We start from the raw sequence: 18,581 nt of genomic DNA, 5'->3' as shown, positions 1-18,581 counted from the left end.
GGGACTTGTAGTTCCACAAGAGCTGGATTCCCAAAGGTTGTCTACTGCCGCCCTAGTGGATTAGGGAAGTGCAGGGATGGTCTCACAATGGATTATATTGTTATTGTTTACTAGGTAAGAAATGTCTGATCTCTAGGAGACCCCGCCATCATCATAACAGGGGTCTCAAGCCCCCGCATCCATCCGCACTGCCTGACTGTAGCATGGAGGAAGTGATGGCCAAGCACGCACTGTACCACACGTCATATAGGGGGCAGCCATTATGTGACAGCTCCGTACCTGTCCAGCGGGATGTAGGAGTTCAGGATGGATCCAGCCATGGCTTTGGTACTTGCGTTGTCGCTGACGGTTCCTAGGCTCACCGTGCCCGATTCTCCGCTCAGGCTATATCTCTCCTTCTGAATGTCTGCTTGGACTTCCAGCCTGTACACAGCGACATGACAGCAGATTACACACCAGCACATCTGTAAACCCAGACTAAAAGTCCTATAAACCCAAACCTAAATCAGCACAGAATCCTCTGATGGTCTAAGATCAGTTCACCTACAGCATGGGGTCTTGTGGTCACAACATGGATACCAATATGAATGCCACCTATACCTGCTCTTACTCAGAGGTGAGCCTGTGTATTACAGGCAGTGTATTACACCTTTGTGGTATGTCCACATTTTACTACACAACCATGTGCTGGCCGAAAGCATAAAAACATACAACCACCCCTGGTTTTACAGGACGGTCTTGTAGGGTCCACATTCCTGTTGACAGCCGGGTATTTCCCCTGTAGCAGGAAAATGGCCGCTTATGTAAAATAGAATTGGTCACCGAGAATTTGTGGTGGATTCCCATCTATATACTCTAATATGTGGATATAAGATACAGCACATTGTGGGATCCTGACGTCGTGTTTAGGGAGTCTTGTAACCCTTTCATCTAACGCCACGTCCTATCTATTTTACAGCTCCTTTATATCACTTTCTTCACCTTTGCAGCCATTTTTCATACCTCATTCATAAACAATAAAAAGTCATAACTGTACAAATCCATCAATGATCTTCTACTGCTTAGTGTATAAGGCTCCTATGCAGAGCTAAGTCTGGTCTAGTCTCATCCTGCAGACGCTTCCTGAGGAGGCAGAGCACGCTACACCCTTTCTGATAGAGGTCTAGTTGAGGTCTCGGAGCTCTCCTTTATGGCAGGAGATCACATGGGTAAGCAGACTCAGGTTATTGACGGTCATAACCAGTCCTCTCTCATGTAAACTGGAAGGGGGGTTGGTTTAAACAGGGAAAAGGCCCAACAATCTCACGTTTCTGAGAAATTCTATTCTTAGGGAACTCCCTCCACTTTTGCACCTTATCATAGTGTCTCTGGTTTCTATTTCATGTGTTTCTGTTGCATTTTCACTTCCCCTAAAATCTGGGAACCGGTAAAGAAATGCTCTGGCACCTACTTACTACCCCGACATCTGAAATATCACAGCACTAGGGTTGGAAGCCAAACCAGGAGCAGTGCTAAGACATCTGTAGTGGTGGGTACTGTGCCACCCCTATGGTGCCATATTCTCTGAGAGATGAAGTGGGTTGTATCATAATATGGAGATAATAGAGGGGAGGGGTCTGCTACTTAAGCCCCGCTCTATGTGCCAGAATAGGGAACAGTTCAGTAATGGCAGTTCTCACTCCCCCCGCCCTGCCCGTCCAGATACATGAGGGTAGGGCTCCATCTATCAGCCATAGATGACGAGTAGGAGTTTCAGATGTCAAACTGATCAGATGTGTCCCCTTCACCAGTTGCCAGGTATTACGCCATATATTTTCCAGTGGCTGCGCCAGGTACTGCAGCACATTTAACTTAAGTGGAATAGTCACTGGTAAAGTCTATGGAGCACAGCCTGGTAAGCAGTGCAGGGACACCTTCCTAGCTGGAGTCCTGTGATCCCAACAAACAACTGGGGCGCCAGGTGTCAGATCCCCACCAATCGGAATTGGATCACCTATCCAGCGCGCATTATGTCACCTTCACGGTTTACCAAGCAAGTGGCCATGTCCAAGTACTACAGCTCAAGATTCACCTGAATGGACGTGAGCTGCAATGCTTGGCAGAGACACTGCAAAATGAATGGCGCTGTGCCTGATAAACATGGAAGGGAGTCTGGCATGCCCTGAAGAGCCGCAACCGCTTCAATCAGCTTATAAGTGGTGGTGGGAAGTGGATTCCCACCGATCAGACATTGATGGCCTATCCTAAAGGTAAGTCATCAATATTAATGTCCTGGAAAAGCCCTTGTTCATGTGCAGCACCTGGGAAGCGAAGGTTAGTGTTTGCTAGCTTCTAGATATTGTGTTCAATCTGATTTGGAAATTGTGTGCCGCTCACCCCTCCCCCTGCAGGGGTCTGCTGTCTGGCGGTCACCAGTATTAACTAGTGTCTGATAACTGGTAAATTGACAGACTTGTTCGCGTCCCCCCGATCTGCTCACTTGTCCCATTCACACTATCGTCTCGCTATGTAAGAAAAGCTCATGAAACGTCTAGAAACTGTTGAGATTTTATTGACCGCTCTCCAGGCCACATCTGCAATATTTACCGATTAAAACAATTCACCATTGCGCTTCCTGAGAGGCTCCCGGTAATACTAGCCCCAGCTAAGGCCATGGTGCTGGCCGTTTCACTCAGGTTGTCCCGGATGGCGCCAATTCTATCCATGTGACTTCCGCTGGCGCTCAAGCTGCCAGTCATTCCTCCTACGCTTCCTTCCCCGATGCTGGGGTTATGACGGGCTTCTGCTACAGACGTGGCATCTACACAGGAGACACAAAGTAATGGGTAAGGCACAGAATGGCATCGGATCAACACAAGAAGATAGAAGAGCTGCTCATACCAAAAGAGTTATACTATAGGGGAGGTGTGAAGATCCGCAGTCCGACCTGGAATCCCTAATAAATGGCAATGCCAAGGAGCACTGCGCAGGAAGTTACAAGGGGACGTTTAGTTTTCCACGGTGACTTGGCTTGTAAATATGCAAAAACAGGATGGAAATGTGAGGGGTCTGCAGGGCGCACTGCTCAGGAAATAAAATGTACGGCACAGGAAAAATACACCGTACGGGCCAGGAGTGTGAGCCGCTGGTATGTGGGAGGCCAACATGTACGAGTAAGGCCTGTGAGGGGGTGCAGACTGGTTGTGACAGGATATAGGTATACACAGAGCTGATAGAACCCCATGCATCCTTGCACGTTCTGCAATCTCTGGCGGCCGCACAGCGGTATACAGCCTTATCGGAAAATCTTCAGTGAGTCACCATCACAAGGGATCGTGGTTGTGTTTCTATGAGGCCGTAGTCTGTTCACTTCCCATGACCCCGTAACCCCAGTGTTCACCCTGACCTGGTGAAGTGGAGCTCTGGTCACATCGCTGTGTGCATTCACATTGCATTATCTTACATCCTATAGCGATGGGTGTAAAAACGTGACGTTGTTTAGGACGCTTTGTAATGGCTGAGCCCGATTTGACGTCACGTACCATTTGTTATCTTAGCCCAGAGACTCTTGGCTCGTCCTTGTCAGGAAATATTCTCCTGACATGAAGAGAGAAGTTTGGATCTTAATCTTTCCTTATATGGGAGGAGATAACCACCGGGCAGCACATCACAGCCATGTAACAGCAGCGCACACCAGCAGGGGGCAGCACTGCACCTTTAAACGCACTGAACACTTTCTGACTATTGTTAACCTCTTCCCTACCACACAGGGCTCATGGTTATATGGAATGTACCATTCTGCTGTGGGATTTCTAAATTGTTCCCAATTGCATTCAGTCTGTTTTCTAGCGACCGGGGTCACAACCAATAGGCGACATTCATCACAGAGAGCAATGTAGTCACCCAGAATAAATAAGTAAATGGCTGGCACGCAGACATCATCCATGTGATGTCCATACTGTTCAGCCATAAACCAGGCACATGCACAGTGTTGTGTGAATGAGGCCCAAGGATGTCACTTATGAGACAGAAAGATAAAGGACTTCTCACCTGCCGCAGTGTTCACTCCACCGACATTGATGTCATTCTCATCATCAAATTCAATCCGGACACCTTTCCCGTTCCCGGCTGACACCCCACAACCTCCGCTTCGACACAGTGATATGGGGACTACGCCGTAGACATAAGCCAACATAATGGGAACTCCAATGCCTGCAAAACAACATTAATACATGACATTTTCAGAATACTGAACCAGACAAGCAAAGGCATGGGAAGATTGTCTCTGGATCTCAACACTACAAAGGAGAACTCATCGGATCTGATCGGTGGGGAGGCTGACACACCGACCCCACAGCAACCAGCTGATCTGACCGCCTCCAGGGATGTCAAGTAATAGGTGCAGATCTGCAGTAACCCTGCCACAGGGTTGTAGGAGCTACAGATCTGTGACTATTACATGAGCGGATTGGAGCATGTTCACATGTGATGGTCTAATTGCATTTTATTGCTGTCTATGCAACTAGTGGCAAAACCAGCAATCTGACCGCAAGGTGTGACGCATTCATTCCTTACCTACGGTTACAGCAGCAACAACTGGAGAGACGATGACCGACAAGGTGACGCCGCCTGCTATCGCCAGATTTCTCTTGTGCTTTGAAATGTCTTTACCCTCGTAGCGATTGTGAATCTATGGAAAAGACAGTCATGTTAGTTACCGAAAAGGTAGATGGGTAACAGAGATATAAAGGGCGGCCATTGCTGCGGGTCACTGTACCACTAGGATGAGGTCAGATCCCTACAGATCACACAGCGATGGCACATCACCAGGATTTACTATCACCTCATCGTCTCTCATTTTCAAGGTCTAAGCCTCCACCCCATTGGCAGTCACGGACAATCGCTCCACTATTCTATACATAGTCTTAATCATTTCCTCCTAGTTTGTTGTGGTTTATAATGGCAGTTCATAGGAACTTCTAAAAAATCAGACACCACTCCCTGTACATTGTGCAAGAAGTACTGAGAACGTTCAATGACACAAAAGGTAACTGAACCACAGACGATTTCCCAATGTGGGAACGGACGGTCTCCTGCCAGCTCCTAATAACTACCTTCTAATAATACAGAAATATGCCCAATGCCAGGGGACTGCCCGTCAGCACGTGTTTATGTGACACAGAAGATAATCTCACGTGGATTCCAGGCACAGGACGAGATCTTCTAGTCGTACTGATATTAGGTGCACGGTTCTGTTACAACTAGACTGCTATTATGCAGACAGGACAGCCAAAATGAAAGGGAACCTGTCAGGACGATTTAGGACACTAAACTACCTGCAAATCCCTGTTATAAACCCATCCATTCCTGCATTTAAAAGAAATAAACCTTACTCCAGGCACCTGCTCAGTTTTTCAGTGATGCCAGGACATATATCACGGCTTCACTGTGCAAGTATGGGGTGTAGGGGGCATGCATACTTCACAGCCAGATACTATATACAGATGGCACTGCGCCCTTTATAGGGGTCAGGTGCAGTCCTATCGACTTCAATGGGAGCCAAGCTTCAGTATCGATGTCCTGCCACTAAAAAGGTCTAGCCAATCCCTTTAAGTGGGTATCTGGGTTGTCATACAGGGCACATCAGAGCGCTGTTACTTTCCTGCTGCCAGTTAATGACATGTTTTGGGATTTCCGGCTGTAAAACAAGTCTCAACAATACTGAAAGAATCCCGGTATAAGTCGCCTTACCTTCCTTCCTACATATACAGGAATACCAATAATCATTGCAGGAATGGCAATCCCGGCTATCAAAGCGATGCCTACAGGGGCCCCAACCAGGGTCCCAAGCTGCCAAAGGATCTTCTTCTTTCTGCTCCAAGGCTTCTTTCCCCAAAACGTACATCCTGATGGGCTATGAGAAAAAGCAAAGAATACGCTGAGTACACCTGAGATGTCTACAGACAAAGCAACATCTACTGCAGAGCTAAACAGACTGTGGACTTCTGGGCTCAGCACATTAACCCCTTCCCGACATCCACCATACTAGTACAGCAGACACCGGGTGTTTAACTATGGTGGCCACTCGGGAGGCTGCCATAGCTGCTAATGCCCCCGGCGGGTGTCCAGACTGATCTGAGGCATTAACCAAAGCAGACCGAGGCGCCATTTTCCCTGCAGCACATGGGCGTCGCCATTTTGCCAGTGATTGCCGGCACATGGAGCATGGTCCAGAACAAACGTCACATTGGAATGACAGCCGGGACCCTTGTAAAGGCTCCTCATCTTGTCTGCAGTGTTATTCTTTTGCAAGCTACACTATGCAGTCTTCAAAAGAAATGACAATTTTTTGCAATGCATTAGCATTGTAATGCATTGCATTAGTAATCAGACCCCCTGGGGTTCAACACCCCTTGAGGGTCTAGTAAATACAAAAACTATTTTAAAAAAAAAAAAGCTAAAAAAATATTTAAAAAATTAAAAATTCATATCACTCTCCCTTTCCCTAGAACACATATAAAAGTAGTTAAACACTGTGAAACACCTACATGTTAGGTATCCCCGTGTCCAAAATCACCCGCTCTACAAAGCTATAAAATATTTTTCCTGTACGGTAAACGTCATAGCGGAAAAAATAGTCAAAAGTGCCAAACTGCCGTTTTTTCACTGTTTTGCCTCTGATAAAAATCTGAATAAAAAATGATCAAAGTAATAGCAATTCCCCAAAATGGTAGAACTGAGAAGTACACTCGGCCCCGCAAAAAAAGCTGCCCTATGCATTCCCGTACATGAATGTATAAAAAAAAGTTACGGCTGTCAGAATATGGCAACTTTTAGGGAAAAAAAATTTGGCACAGTTTTGGATTGGATTTTTGTTAAGGGGTTAACATGTAAATAAAACCATATTAATTTGGTATCCTTGGAATCGTACTGAAACACAGAATACAGGGGACATGTCATTTTGGCTGCACAGTGAACACTGTAAAAATGAGGCCCATAAGAAAGTCGCAGAAATGCACTTTTTCTTCAAATCCACCCCATTCTGAATGTTTTTCCAGCTTCCCAGTACATTGTATAGAATAAATAATGGTGGCATCATGAAGAAAAATTTGTCCTGCAAACATTAAGACCTCATATGGCTCTGGGAGCGGAGAAATAAAAAGGTTATGGGCTTTGGAAGGAAAAACGAAAATCGAAAAAGGCCATCGGCGGGAAGGGGTTAATAAGCAATTCACGTTACTGGAGGAGTTGAAAATGTCCTGCGGCTTTTGGCACTCCGCTGAATTTGGCCGCGCTCTCAAAATAGCCAACATTGGGTTTTTTTAGTTTCTATTTAACCTGCTCTATTCTGGGCATCGAAAACCATAAAAGTCTTGAAGGACACGGCAAGAACAATGGCAGAAACCCAAGCGGCCGGGCAGCAGACCATAATAGCCGTCACTACGTGGGGTGGAAGAGTTTCAATGGAACTAAAACCACTATCAAAAAGTACATAAAGATCACACCCCAGAGATTAGATAGAGGAGCGGGCTTTCTACATAGCTCCTACTCTCCTGTACCAGGAAGGGCAATCTGTTACACTGTATCTACAGACGCGGTGCAGAGGTCGCCTGTACGTTCCCGCAGAAGTCTATGCAGGTGTTTTACGTCTGATACTTCCCTAAGCAAGAAGCAGCCCCTGCAGGTATGAGCGACTCCTAGAACATTCTGCTCTCTACATGCTGGTATATGTTTGGGGAGGATACTTCTATCATATGGCACAGTGCAGACCTATACGTAGAGGACATCTAATCTTTGTAACTATGAGAAGACACAGGAAATATTGCAGAAAATGCAAAGTGTGAACAAGCTCTTAGCACTTCATCAGAATCAGAACGCCATAAGTTTCAATTCTGCACTAGGTTCACAGTAGCATTCGAGCCTCTGTGTCCCACATTCTGCTTAAAGTCAGAGACTAGGCGGACCCCATTATAGTCTACGGGGTCTGCGGGTTTCTGATTTTTAAGTAGATAGGGTTTCCCTTTTTTGGGTCTCTAAGTGAAGCGCAAGCACGAGTGTGAACCTAGCATTATACAGTGCTTTCAGGAAGAAACTGCTACCCCATTCACAAGAATTTGTGGCTCTGGGTTACTACATTACAGCAGCTTTCCTTTCATTGTCAGGAACAGAGGGAACTCCCTCCCCCCATCAGTCATAAAAGTGAAGTATCATCATAGGGATACGCCATCATTTACAGTGGTAGGAAAACCCCTACAACATAGAGAAAAACCTTGACATTGGGACAGCGACTTGCTTAGTGAGCGAGCGGTTATAACGTGACAATCCTTCACGCCGTGGCGGGTACATGAGACACGGCGAACCCTTATATTTACCTGAGATAATGCAAATCTGAGATCTCCTTCATGCAGAGCCAGCAGAACTCGCAGCCGCACACCGCACACGTCATGTGGTTGCAGCTCCCATCGTTCATCTTTATAATATATGCAGCACATCTTGGGCAAGGCTTGATGTCATCCGCTAGTCAGAGAAAAAAAAAGGATAAAACAATATTAGCTTATCACAAACGGACAAAAAGGAGAAAAAATATGTATACATAAAAATCAGCAATTATTATAACCTCCATGCCAACACGGCCATGGCGGCTACTGTGGTTGACAATGGCTTGTAAACGTAAGAACCCTACAAGCCGCTAATCTGTAGTCGCCAGGGTCCCTGGAGAAATTGTCATTCACTGGCCATGGCAGGAAGAACGTGCACAGGATCAACCACTGAGATATGGAGGCTGCCATCTTGTCTGAGCATCTGAGAAATGCTATACAGCAGCCACATGGTCCATAGTCACCTGTAGTCTGATCCATATACAGGTCACAGAGCATGCCCACAACACACTCCCATTCACTGTGCAGGGAAGAGGAAAAGAAGCCGGACTGTGAATGGTAGATCCTGTCGGTCGGTCTTGCTTGTTCTGTAGAGATCACTTCTCAGTAGTCTTATTACAGGCAGGTTTATATTATTACTTATTTGCTTGCTTGTATAGCACCATCATATTCTGCAGCGCTTTACAGACATCAATCAGTGTCCCCTATACACAAATAAATAAACCTGCCTGGGATAAGGAAATGACTGGGAAGTGATCTCTACAGAACAGGAGGGGTTAGTCTAATGTGCATGGTGAATCTTGTGTTTTATACATTATAATCTATATATATATATATATATATATATATATATGATACCTGTCATTATAATACAGCGTGGGATGATAACGAGATGAATACTGAGAAGTGATCTCTACAGAACAGGAGGAGTTAGTGTAATGTGCATGGTGAATCTTGTTTTGTGTTTTATATATTATATTATAATCTATATATATATGATACCTGTCATTATAATACAGCGTGGGATGATAATGAGATGAATACTGGGAACTGATCTCTACAGAACAGGAAGAGTTAATCTATTATGAGGCTCCGTAGCTTCATTTTTTTTGATGCAGAGCATAACCATCGCCACTAACGGACTGTTCTGCACTGGTCCGTGCACTTGCTATACTGCAGCCTGTCCCTAAAAGACGCTATACAAGGCCACTAGGTAAAAACCTCGGCAGTGTCGCTACCAGTAATATCTACAACACAGATCCAGGAAGAAATGCTCAGCACTGCTCGGATGAAAAAAAAACAATGGCAGAGCAGACTATCAAGTGTTGCATTGCAGCAGCCATAGAAATGCCTGGTGGATAATAGAGAGGAGTTATTGTAACCTACATCATAGAATCACAGGGATCGTTTTACAGAAGAGAGATTGTACGCAGGCACTCCGGGCTCGGTGCCAGCGCCATGAGACATCTTTACACTGCCTGGCCCCGATCGGCTTAGTTCATGAGATAATCACTCAGTGCAATGAGAAGAAAAATATGTCTCTGTGTCTCAAATAAACGGACGATACAAGACAATGGACAAGACCACCCACGACAAGATACCTGCAGCTCCGGACTCCTGGCTATAGCTTATCGATGATGACCGGATCGTCCTCAGACGTAAGCTTTGGGCCCGCTCTTGACGTGCAGCGTCACATGTCTGGTTCGGGTGCCATATCTGTTTGCAGTGGTAGCAGAACTCTGTTCCACATCCGTCACGACCGCAGGTTAACTTTGGGCAGCTGGCACAGCCAAAAGCGATGACGGCATAGCTAGAGGGCAGAAATATTATTATTTATATGACACATCGTGAAATAAGAGGATCGGTCTGCTCTCCGGACTGCAGTCACCGGGTCCTGGGTTTGCACCTGAACAAGAGGATTTTACATTTTGAAGAGGAATTTGAGGCAGCCCCCCGCCTCGGATCCCTCCTCACTCACTCTGTACATTGTGCCGATCCTCTGTTATTCCTCCTGGGAATTATGTTAAAGGAAAAATTATAATTACATTGACAAACATTGACTATATCATCTATTTATTCACATATTTTCAAGGGGAATAACAGAGGGCCGACACACGTCAGAGCAATGAGAACCGGTTATATCATGGAGGATACAAGTATTTACTAAACCAGACGTGTCAGGAGACCAGACAGATACCAGGATACTTTATAACAAGAAAAGTAGCTTTACTAATGGGTTTTTATAACGATATTAAATCTCTATTTTTAAGTCTTTCGGAAGGTGACAAGACATATAACCTGTTGTGGAACAGATTGCAAAATCCTATTTTAATGACTTTAGGCAACTGCCCCCACCCCACTGACTGTTTCCGGAACTGTGCAATGCTTGTCGGCACATGTTCTCCTATGGGGGGGTAGGAGAGGTGAAATGACGCTGCTACCTGGTGCGCCTCCAATTCTTCATACGTCATACCGGGTTTATCTTCTAGTCTTCACACGGTGACATCTACACTGACAAGCCCTAAGCTGCGGCTGCCACAAGTCCTTACCACCAGGAACTTTGCATGTAGAGGAAAACCTGAAATGTGCGTTTCAATGTAGCGTATAATCTACAGCCATGAGGGGAAGGGTCTCCTCTTACAGATCAGTGCTCGGGGGGCAGGAAAGCCTTGCTTGATAAAGGAAGTGGTTATAAGATTTCAGAAGTCGTGTAATGCATGAGTTATATGAGGGCTAGTTCACACGGGGCTCCGCGTGAACATATTTTGACGCGGCTGCCGCGACGGGGTGCGAATGCAGTGCACTGGCATCCCATTGCAGCATCTGCTCTGGGTTAAGCCCAAATGAATGGGCCTAATCCAGTCGGTGGTGTCGCGAGGAGGATGCTGCGTCTGAATCAGCGGCGGAATCCGCCTGAAGAACAGGCAGCTCGCTTCTTCTTTTTTCCATGAGCGGGAACAAACCGCTCACGGAAAAAGGAAAATAACAGACTCACATTGATCTCAATGGCAGGAGGTAGGATGGTGACGCTAATTCCGCAACAAAATCCTGTCCATTTTGCCCCGTGTGAACTAGCCCTAAGGGTTGGATATAGGTTTGCTCTGGATTTTTTTTATTTTGCATTATTCTGGTGCTAAAATCCATTTTTACTGCACACTGTAAAGCGCTCCGAACCCCCGGCACAGCTATTAGGTGTCAGTTCACATGGCTCAGGCCTTGGCACAAGCTCCTGGAGAACATGGCACACGTATACATAGGCTTCTGTTCACATGACAGAGCTCAGAAGAGTCCTATATTGGGCTGGGATATCTTCCTGGGGTATGGAATAGCAATGAACGATATAAGATTTACAATGGAGCCTATGGCAGCATATCCCGCTGTAAGCCTATCCCGTCGGATCCATTGCAGCTTTCTGACATAGCGGTGATTTTATATTTACGGCACTGCCAAGTCCCGGCCATGTAAAGCGCTTGACGTGACTTCTATTTCCGTCTGCCACTTCAGATCTCATTTCCATGTTATTAATCTCCCTCCTAAGCTCGGTAATTCCTTCCATCCTTAGATTTATATGTCATACGCTGTATTAATGCAGGTATTTGTGCTACACACCCAAGATGTCCATTACAGCGAGCGCCTGGTTATTACACCGCACCACACACGCCGTCCTCTGCCAGGAAAACCAATGAACTAGTCTGAATTTGTTCCACAGAAATCCTGTGCACTAGAAGGGTTTAGTTACTGTTCACACCCTGCATTGTCTACGTGGCGGATACTTCGAATATTTTCGAATACTTTAAGTTTCTTCATATCAATGACATCAGGGGAAAATAGCTCATAGTATGTAATATATATCCAGCAGCGCAGGGGCACATCTATGTAGGCAGTACTCTAGGATATGGGGACGTGCCTTGCAGGACACAAGGTGTGTATTAAAGGGGTCAGACACAATCCCTTTAAAGATCAAACGCCCCAAAACCCAGTTCCACAATAGTAAATAGAGTGGTGGTCTCACATGCACAGCACTGCTCTGTTCACCTGGGGATCTCGCGGACCATCACTATTGTGATTGCTGTGGGGCCTAATGGTGCTAAAAGGAAATACGCGCCATTCGGGGTACAATGGGTTGAATTCAGTGGGAGCCGGTCATTTCCTTTTTCCACGAGCCGTATTTTACCGCTTGCGGGAAAAAAGCAGCAACCTAACCTTATCTTGATGCAGATTCCGCGTCGGAAACCACCTTGGCGTCCGCGTTAAAACAATCCCTCCAGACTAGGCGCATTCATTCAACAGTCGCGGCTAGCTGTCAAAATCCGGACCAAATAACGACGCGTGAACTAGCCCTTAGGGCCCTTTTACACAATAGAGTCCTGTCCATGGAAATTAGTCCACAAGTGGGCAGTAGCACCTGGACTGACCTCGGCCCTGTACCTAGGAGTCGCTGTATGACTTGGTGACAACCCAAAGAGCGCGATTACAACAGTAATGGTATGACATAACCCCATCAGCTTATCGGGTCATTCGGTAGCCCACGAATATCATAACGGTTAAGACACAGTGATGGCTATGCACATGGCCGAGTTCAATCCAGGACATACAGCCCATACACAGACAGATTTCCATGGACGGTCTCTGTCATGTGACATCTCTCCTGTCAAAGTAATGGCCCATTATTTTCCCGTGAATTAACAATTCAGGAGTAATTTATTTTATTAGTTTTAATTAATTACTTTTAAAAAAAAAACAAAAAACTCTGCAGTGTCCTGTCCTCTTGAAAATGTATTCTACATCCACAGAGGAAAAAAATAAAATATAATAATAATAATAATAAATCCCTTGCATTTCACACATTCACTGAGCGGGGTGATATCCAAGGAGAACTTGAAACACGCTGAAGCACAACCCATATAACATATACAGATTCACTCACCTTATCGGACACCGACACCTATAGGCAGTGACATCTCCGTTTACTATACTATAGACCAGTGATGGCGAACCTATGGCACGCGTGCCAGAGAGGGCACGCAGAGCCCTCCATGCTGGCATGCGTGCGGTCGCCCGGATCGCTCACTAACAGGGAATCCGGTACAGGATTCCCCGTTGATGAGCGATCACTGCCTTCAGTTGTATGTGCAAATGCACATACAGCTGAAAGCTGTCAGGGTAGGCCGCGGATCGCGCGACCGCGGCCTACACTGGCTGCAGAGTTTGACCTCTGCCCCGACGCGGGCGCGATGACGTCATCAGCGCCGCCAGTGACAAGAAGGTGGATGCCGGCGGCTCTTCAGGGGTGAGTATGAGAGTGGCTCACTGTGTATATGATGTTGGGGGGAGCGCTTATAATACTTGGTGGGGTGTATGATACTGGGGGGGAGTGTATAATACTGGGGGGCTTATAATACTGGATGGGGTGTATAATACTGGGGGGAGTGTATAATACTGGCGGGAGTGTATAATACTGAGGGGGCTTATAATACTGGGGGGAGTGTATAATACTGGGGGGGCTTATAATACTGGGTGGGGTGTATAATACTGGGGGGAGTGTATAATACTGGCGGGAGTGTATAATACTGAGGGGGCTTATAATACTGGGGGGAGTGTATAATACTGGGGGGAGTGTATAATACTGGGGGGAGTGTATAATACTGGGGGGAGTGTATAATACTGGGGGGAGTGTATAATACTGAGGGGGCTTATAATACTGGGGGGAGTGTATAATACTGAGGGGGCTTATAATACTGGGGGGAGTGTATAATACTGGGGGGGCGTATAATACTGGGGGGGGCTTATAATACTGGGGGGTGTACTAAAGAGCATATAATACTGGGGGGGGGGGGGGGCTATTTATAAGCACACAATACTGTGTGTGGATGCCACTGTGGAGCATATAATCCTGGGGGGGGGGGACACCTACTGCGGAGCATATAACACTGGGGGGCTACTGTGGTACTGTGGAGAATATAATATTGTGTGGTGGGCCCACTGCAGAGCATATAATACTGTCTGGGGTCCCCTCACTATTTATATCACACAGTATCTGTTTTATAGCAGACGTGATATTAGTACAGGATGTAAGAATATTACACGGTAACTATAAAACAGATCCTGTGCGATGTAAATAGTGAAAATTAATTGTTCAAAGTACCAAATGCCGAGACCTTTACATTTCAGTACAACGTTGTTTGTATTATTGAAAGCTCTGTAAAGCCCCACATGACTGTAATTTTTGGTCAGTAACTGTCCGCAATTGTGGATCCGCATAGTATTAAGTCTATATTGTCGTGTTGGCACTCCGCGAAAATTTTGTGGGTTTTGGGTTGCAGTTTGGGCACTCGGTCTCTAAAAGGTTCGCCATCACTGCTATAGACCTTTTATAAAGCAATGCTCATCTTCCCCGAAGTATCGCGCTGTACTTACATTCACAACCCATACACAAGTACATGAGATCCTTACCCACAGTCAGGAGCCGGACACCATCTGCAGTCCGGATCAGCGACGAGCCACCTCCTGAGCATAAACTCCTCGTATTTCTCCATCAATACATCATCATTAAGGATTAAGCGGATATCGTAAGGGTTAAAGCGTTCGGAGCACTCTGGACAGCTGATATTGACCCTGCTCTCTGAAATCTCTATCCGCAGGTACTGACGCAAGCAGTCCGCGCAGGAACGATGGTGACAGGTCATAATTTCAGGGAAACGGTCCTTAGAGTGCCGTAAAAGGCACAGGGGGCACTCCATATAATCCCCGCTCTGTTTGCTAGCACATGCATTGTCCGAGGAGGAGTTTACAGAGGCAGAAAATATGGAATTTTTATCAGTGCACATCTCCGAGTGAATGCTCTCAATGCTGGCAATCCCATCCACCCCACCAGTCAGGTCCCTCGATTTCCGTTTCGGATCTTTTTTCTTGCGGAAGATGGATCCCCATGGCATTCTCCTTTTCTTTGGTGCCTTTTTAACAGGAGGAAGGCTAACTGAGGAAGTCGACGACTGGAGGTCCCGATCTGAACCCATCTGCCGATGCAAACTCATTTCTACCAAGCCACAAATGATTCATTCAGCACATGTGCTGGGCACAGGTCATCATTCCGGGCGGGGGTCACAAGGCCGAGGGTTAGGGAGTCACCGATCAATCCTCTCTGGTTTCAGATGGAAAATCCTGCGTCGTGGTAGGGAGGTCCGCACTAACCTGTGAATGGAAAGGAGAAAAAGTCAGTACCGCTCAGAAATGGCGAGTGGTGGTTTTGGTGTATGATGTATTGTCTGATAATTCTGAAAAAGGAACTTGAGAAGCTCCATGGAGGGGAGCCAGAGATGTGACGGAGAACTGCTGGCGAAAACTTCCTGGTAGCATGTAAAGGCCAAAAAAAATGAGGTCATGAACCTACAGTCCAACTTCCGACAAGCACAACAAACTTTCCCGTAGATCACAAGTCTATCAAAGTCATTTTCGGTCTGGATAGAAGGTTTATCACGCGTCCAATATACAATAGACTAGCTAATACCCGCGACTTCGTCCGCAGCCCTCTCACCCCTTGCGTGCTCCACCTGCAGTGCCGCCCCGACCCGCCGCCTTTGCCTTGTGGGCTCAGCGGGCCTGTCCAACACCAGTGTGCACATGGACTCCCACATTGCGCCTAGCCGGCCCACTTGCCCTCCTCTAGTCCCTGGCCCCCCCCACTTTTTTCCCCTACCCGCTCCCCCATTCCCTCCCCAAGCCGTGACCTCGGGCCCCCTTACCCCCTTCCCACACCACCCCGGGCCCCTTAACCAGGACTAAACACAGAAAAATAAAATGATAGTCCGAGCCAGTAAAAACAAAGGTCTATGAATAAGTCATGAGAAACCTGCACAACGGCACGAGGCAGCGTATACTAGATGACAAGGGCTAATGCACCCGGACACGTAGATGCGGCCCCTGATCTTACTTACCACAACGCCAGATTTTAACGTCATTTAAGGGCTTTTAGTAACCTAAAATATTAATGGACCCTACTTGCCGTATACCATCAAAGTGTGATAAATGGCATCTCCACTCCTGCTCTCCCCAGCCAGCTCTTTACTAAGACGACTCCATATATCCCGTCCCCACTCCGACACGTCTTGAGCTAACCATCAAATCACAATTCTACGACATCTCATGTTAGATACCCACGTTGTGTTGTTCCTGTTATCCCTCTTACAACTTTATGAATAAATTGACAACTGTCCATTAAGGTATGTTCACACTGAGGACCGTCACAGATCAGCTGGTTGCAGAGGCTGTAACACTTAGGTGAGGTGCGACCTCTTTTCTGAATACAAAGTGCAGTACAATACTTGGTATTGCAGCTTCGCTCCATTCACTGGATGGGACTGAGATGTTGCCGTAGCATGTAACTGATGAACACGGAAGACATCACAGTGAACTGACAACAATTGTCGGACCCCCACCCAGTTTGATGGCCTATCCTGAGCACATGTCACCAACAAACAAGTCCCCAAAAGATCCTTCAACAATCCATTTTAAATCTACAAAAGGCTTGTAGTAAAAGCACACGTTGGCGCAGGCTTTGGCCACATTATAGTCACCATGTGTGACCCTAGCGTGAAATCCAGGCCATTTTTTGGAGTTTTACAGTCAGCTGGTTCTCCATTACAACATTCACAATGCTTTGGCACCAGCGTAAATCCTCCGTAAAGACAGTATTTTGTCAGTATTATTTAACAATTGTCAAACATCCCCCCATTTAAAAAGCCAGTGAAAACCACACAAAAAAAAAAATCCTGCAAAAAACCCGCCTGGCATGTCCCATAGACGTGCCCAACATACTACACATCCACTGACTCAGACTGAATTTTCGGCATGCGTCATGGCTGTCGCCATCTAAAAACAATCCTAGCACGTTGGTAAGTGTATAAGGAGATACGGGGCATTGGAAAAAATGAGGCGGTCGGAGTGAAGTAAAAGTGTTTTATACGAGTAACAGTGAGAAAGCGAGAGTGAAAGCTGTTCTTGTATGTGTAAAATGGAAACCAAAAGGAGACGCGCAGCACGGAAAGCAAATGCCAGGTCAACCACTGAGGGCCCACAACACTATAATGTCAGCTCAGAAGAGTACGTGGGTGCTCAAAGGTGCCTCATGTGTCCAAGGCCTGGTTCACATTTGCCACCTCGGGCAGTCCGCTTGTGGACCCCCCTTCCCCGATCGGAAACCGATCCGCATAAAAAAAAGTAGTTACCTACGGAAACCCGCAAACCCCATTAGACTATAATAGGGTCCATGTGGTTTCCACAAAAAAATGGAAAGAAAGCAAAACCATCTAAACTACTTCATTAAATCACATACTAGGACAAATGTAAAACCGTCTTATTAATCTATGGCTATGTTTTTGGCCTACACAGATATAATAGGTCCAATATAGGAAACACACACAGTGACGGTACACAAGGGATAGAAGACATTAAACTACAGTGACATTTATAGAGCGGCGGTGGCGGCCTTACAGCCAGCATACCATACCGCACAGACGTGAACATGCAGACTCATTACTACTGTAAACCCATATCTATTTCCCACAGAGGCGTTTACATAGAAGGGCCCGGCTCTTTACTGGAAGCCTTCCTTATCTTGTCATGGCTTTGGTATGAGTTCTGCTCAGGAGATTCCTGCCAGCACAGCGGGACTCGGAAATGTTCCTTTGGATAAAAACACATGTAATAGGGGCGAGGGACGAAAGACGCCGTATGGCAATAGGGAGCAGGGGATACAATCCGACTAATATTATAAATGTGAAAGTATGTGTGTTTGGATGTTTGTGGGTTTTTGTGTGTTCGAATGTTTGTTGTAGATGTAGGAGGTGACTGCGATCTCTAAAGGGGGAGAAGGGGGCGCGGGTGGGGGAAAAGGCCCATGACTAAGAGACTGCAAAGCCTCGAAACGCGTTGGAGTTTTTAAAACACTATGTCTTTTTTCTGAACTTTTTTCACGTTTTTGTTTGTCCTATGTAATTTTAAAATGGCGGATTAAAAGTTAATTTTTACCAAGCCTAAGGAGTGCGGACCTGCTATTACGTGGTGGATGGTTTTCATATGAAAGTTGCCTCATTCAGTCCAGGGGTTAAAGGCCGTGCACCCAAAGGAACATTGGACAAATACTTATATGGTGAGGTCGAAACCTTTTCTTCTTTTTTGCATTTGGAAAAGGGGAGGGCCGGAAGCGCAGCAGCAGAGCCGTGGGTT

At 46.3% G+C, this 18,581-nt stretch overlaps 1 protein-coding gene across 1 annotated transcript in view; it reads right to left on the bottom strand.

Moving 5' to 3' along the window:
• Window positions 1-18,581, bottom strand: part of RNF19A (ring finger protein 19A, RBR E3 ubiquitin protein ligase) — a 60,499-nt gene that overhangs the window by 2,581 nt on the left and 39,337 nt on the right. The window contains exons 2-9 of the mRNA XM_075270305.1: window positions 14,811-15,548; window positions 9,959-10,167; window positions 8,352-8,496; window positions 5,731-5,893; window positions 4,555-4,669; window positions 4,030-4,191; window positions 2,587-2,800; window positions 280-423 (exon numbers count right to left, since the gene is read on the bottom strand). Coding sequence (XP_075126406.1) covers window positions 280-423; window positions 2,587-2,800; window positions 4,030-4,191; window positions 4,555-4,669; window positions 5,731-5,893; window positions 8,352-8,496; window positions 9,959-10,167; window positions 14,811-15,391 — 1,733 coding nt within the window. The 5' untranslated portion in view covers window positions 15,392-15,548. The remainder of the gene's footprint in view (window positions 1-279; window positions 424-2,586; window positions 2,801-4,029; window positions 4,192-4,554; window positions 4,670-5,730; window positions 5,894-8,351; window positions 8,497-9,958; window positions 10,168-14,810; window positions 15,549-18,581) is intronic.

This window comes from Leptodactylus fuscus, chromosome 4, assembly GCF_031893055.1.
Source record: "Leptodactylus fuscus isolate aLepFus1 chromosome 4, aLepFus1.hap2, whole genome shotgun sequence".
In the NCBI taxonomy this organism is placed as follows: Eukaryota; Metazoa; Chordata; class Amphibia; order Anura; family Leptodactylidae; genus Leptodactylus; species Leptodactylus fuscus.
Note: the sequence above shows the minus strand (reverse complement) of the source record. Positions and strands in the feature narration are given on the sequence as shown.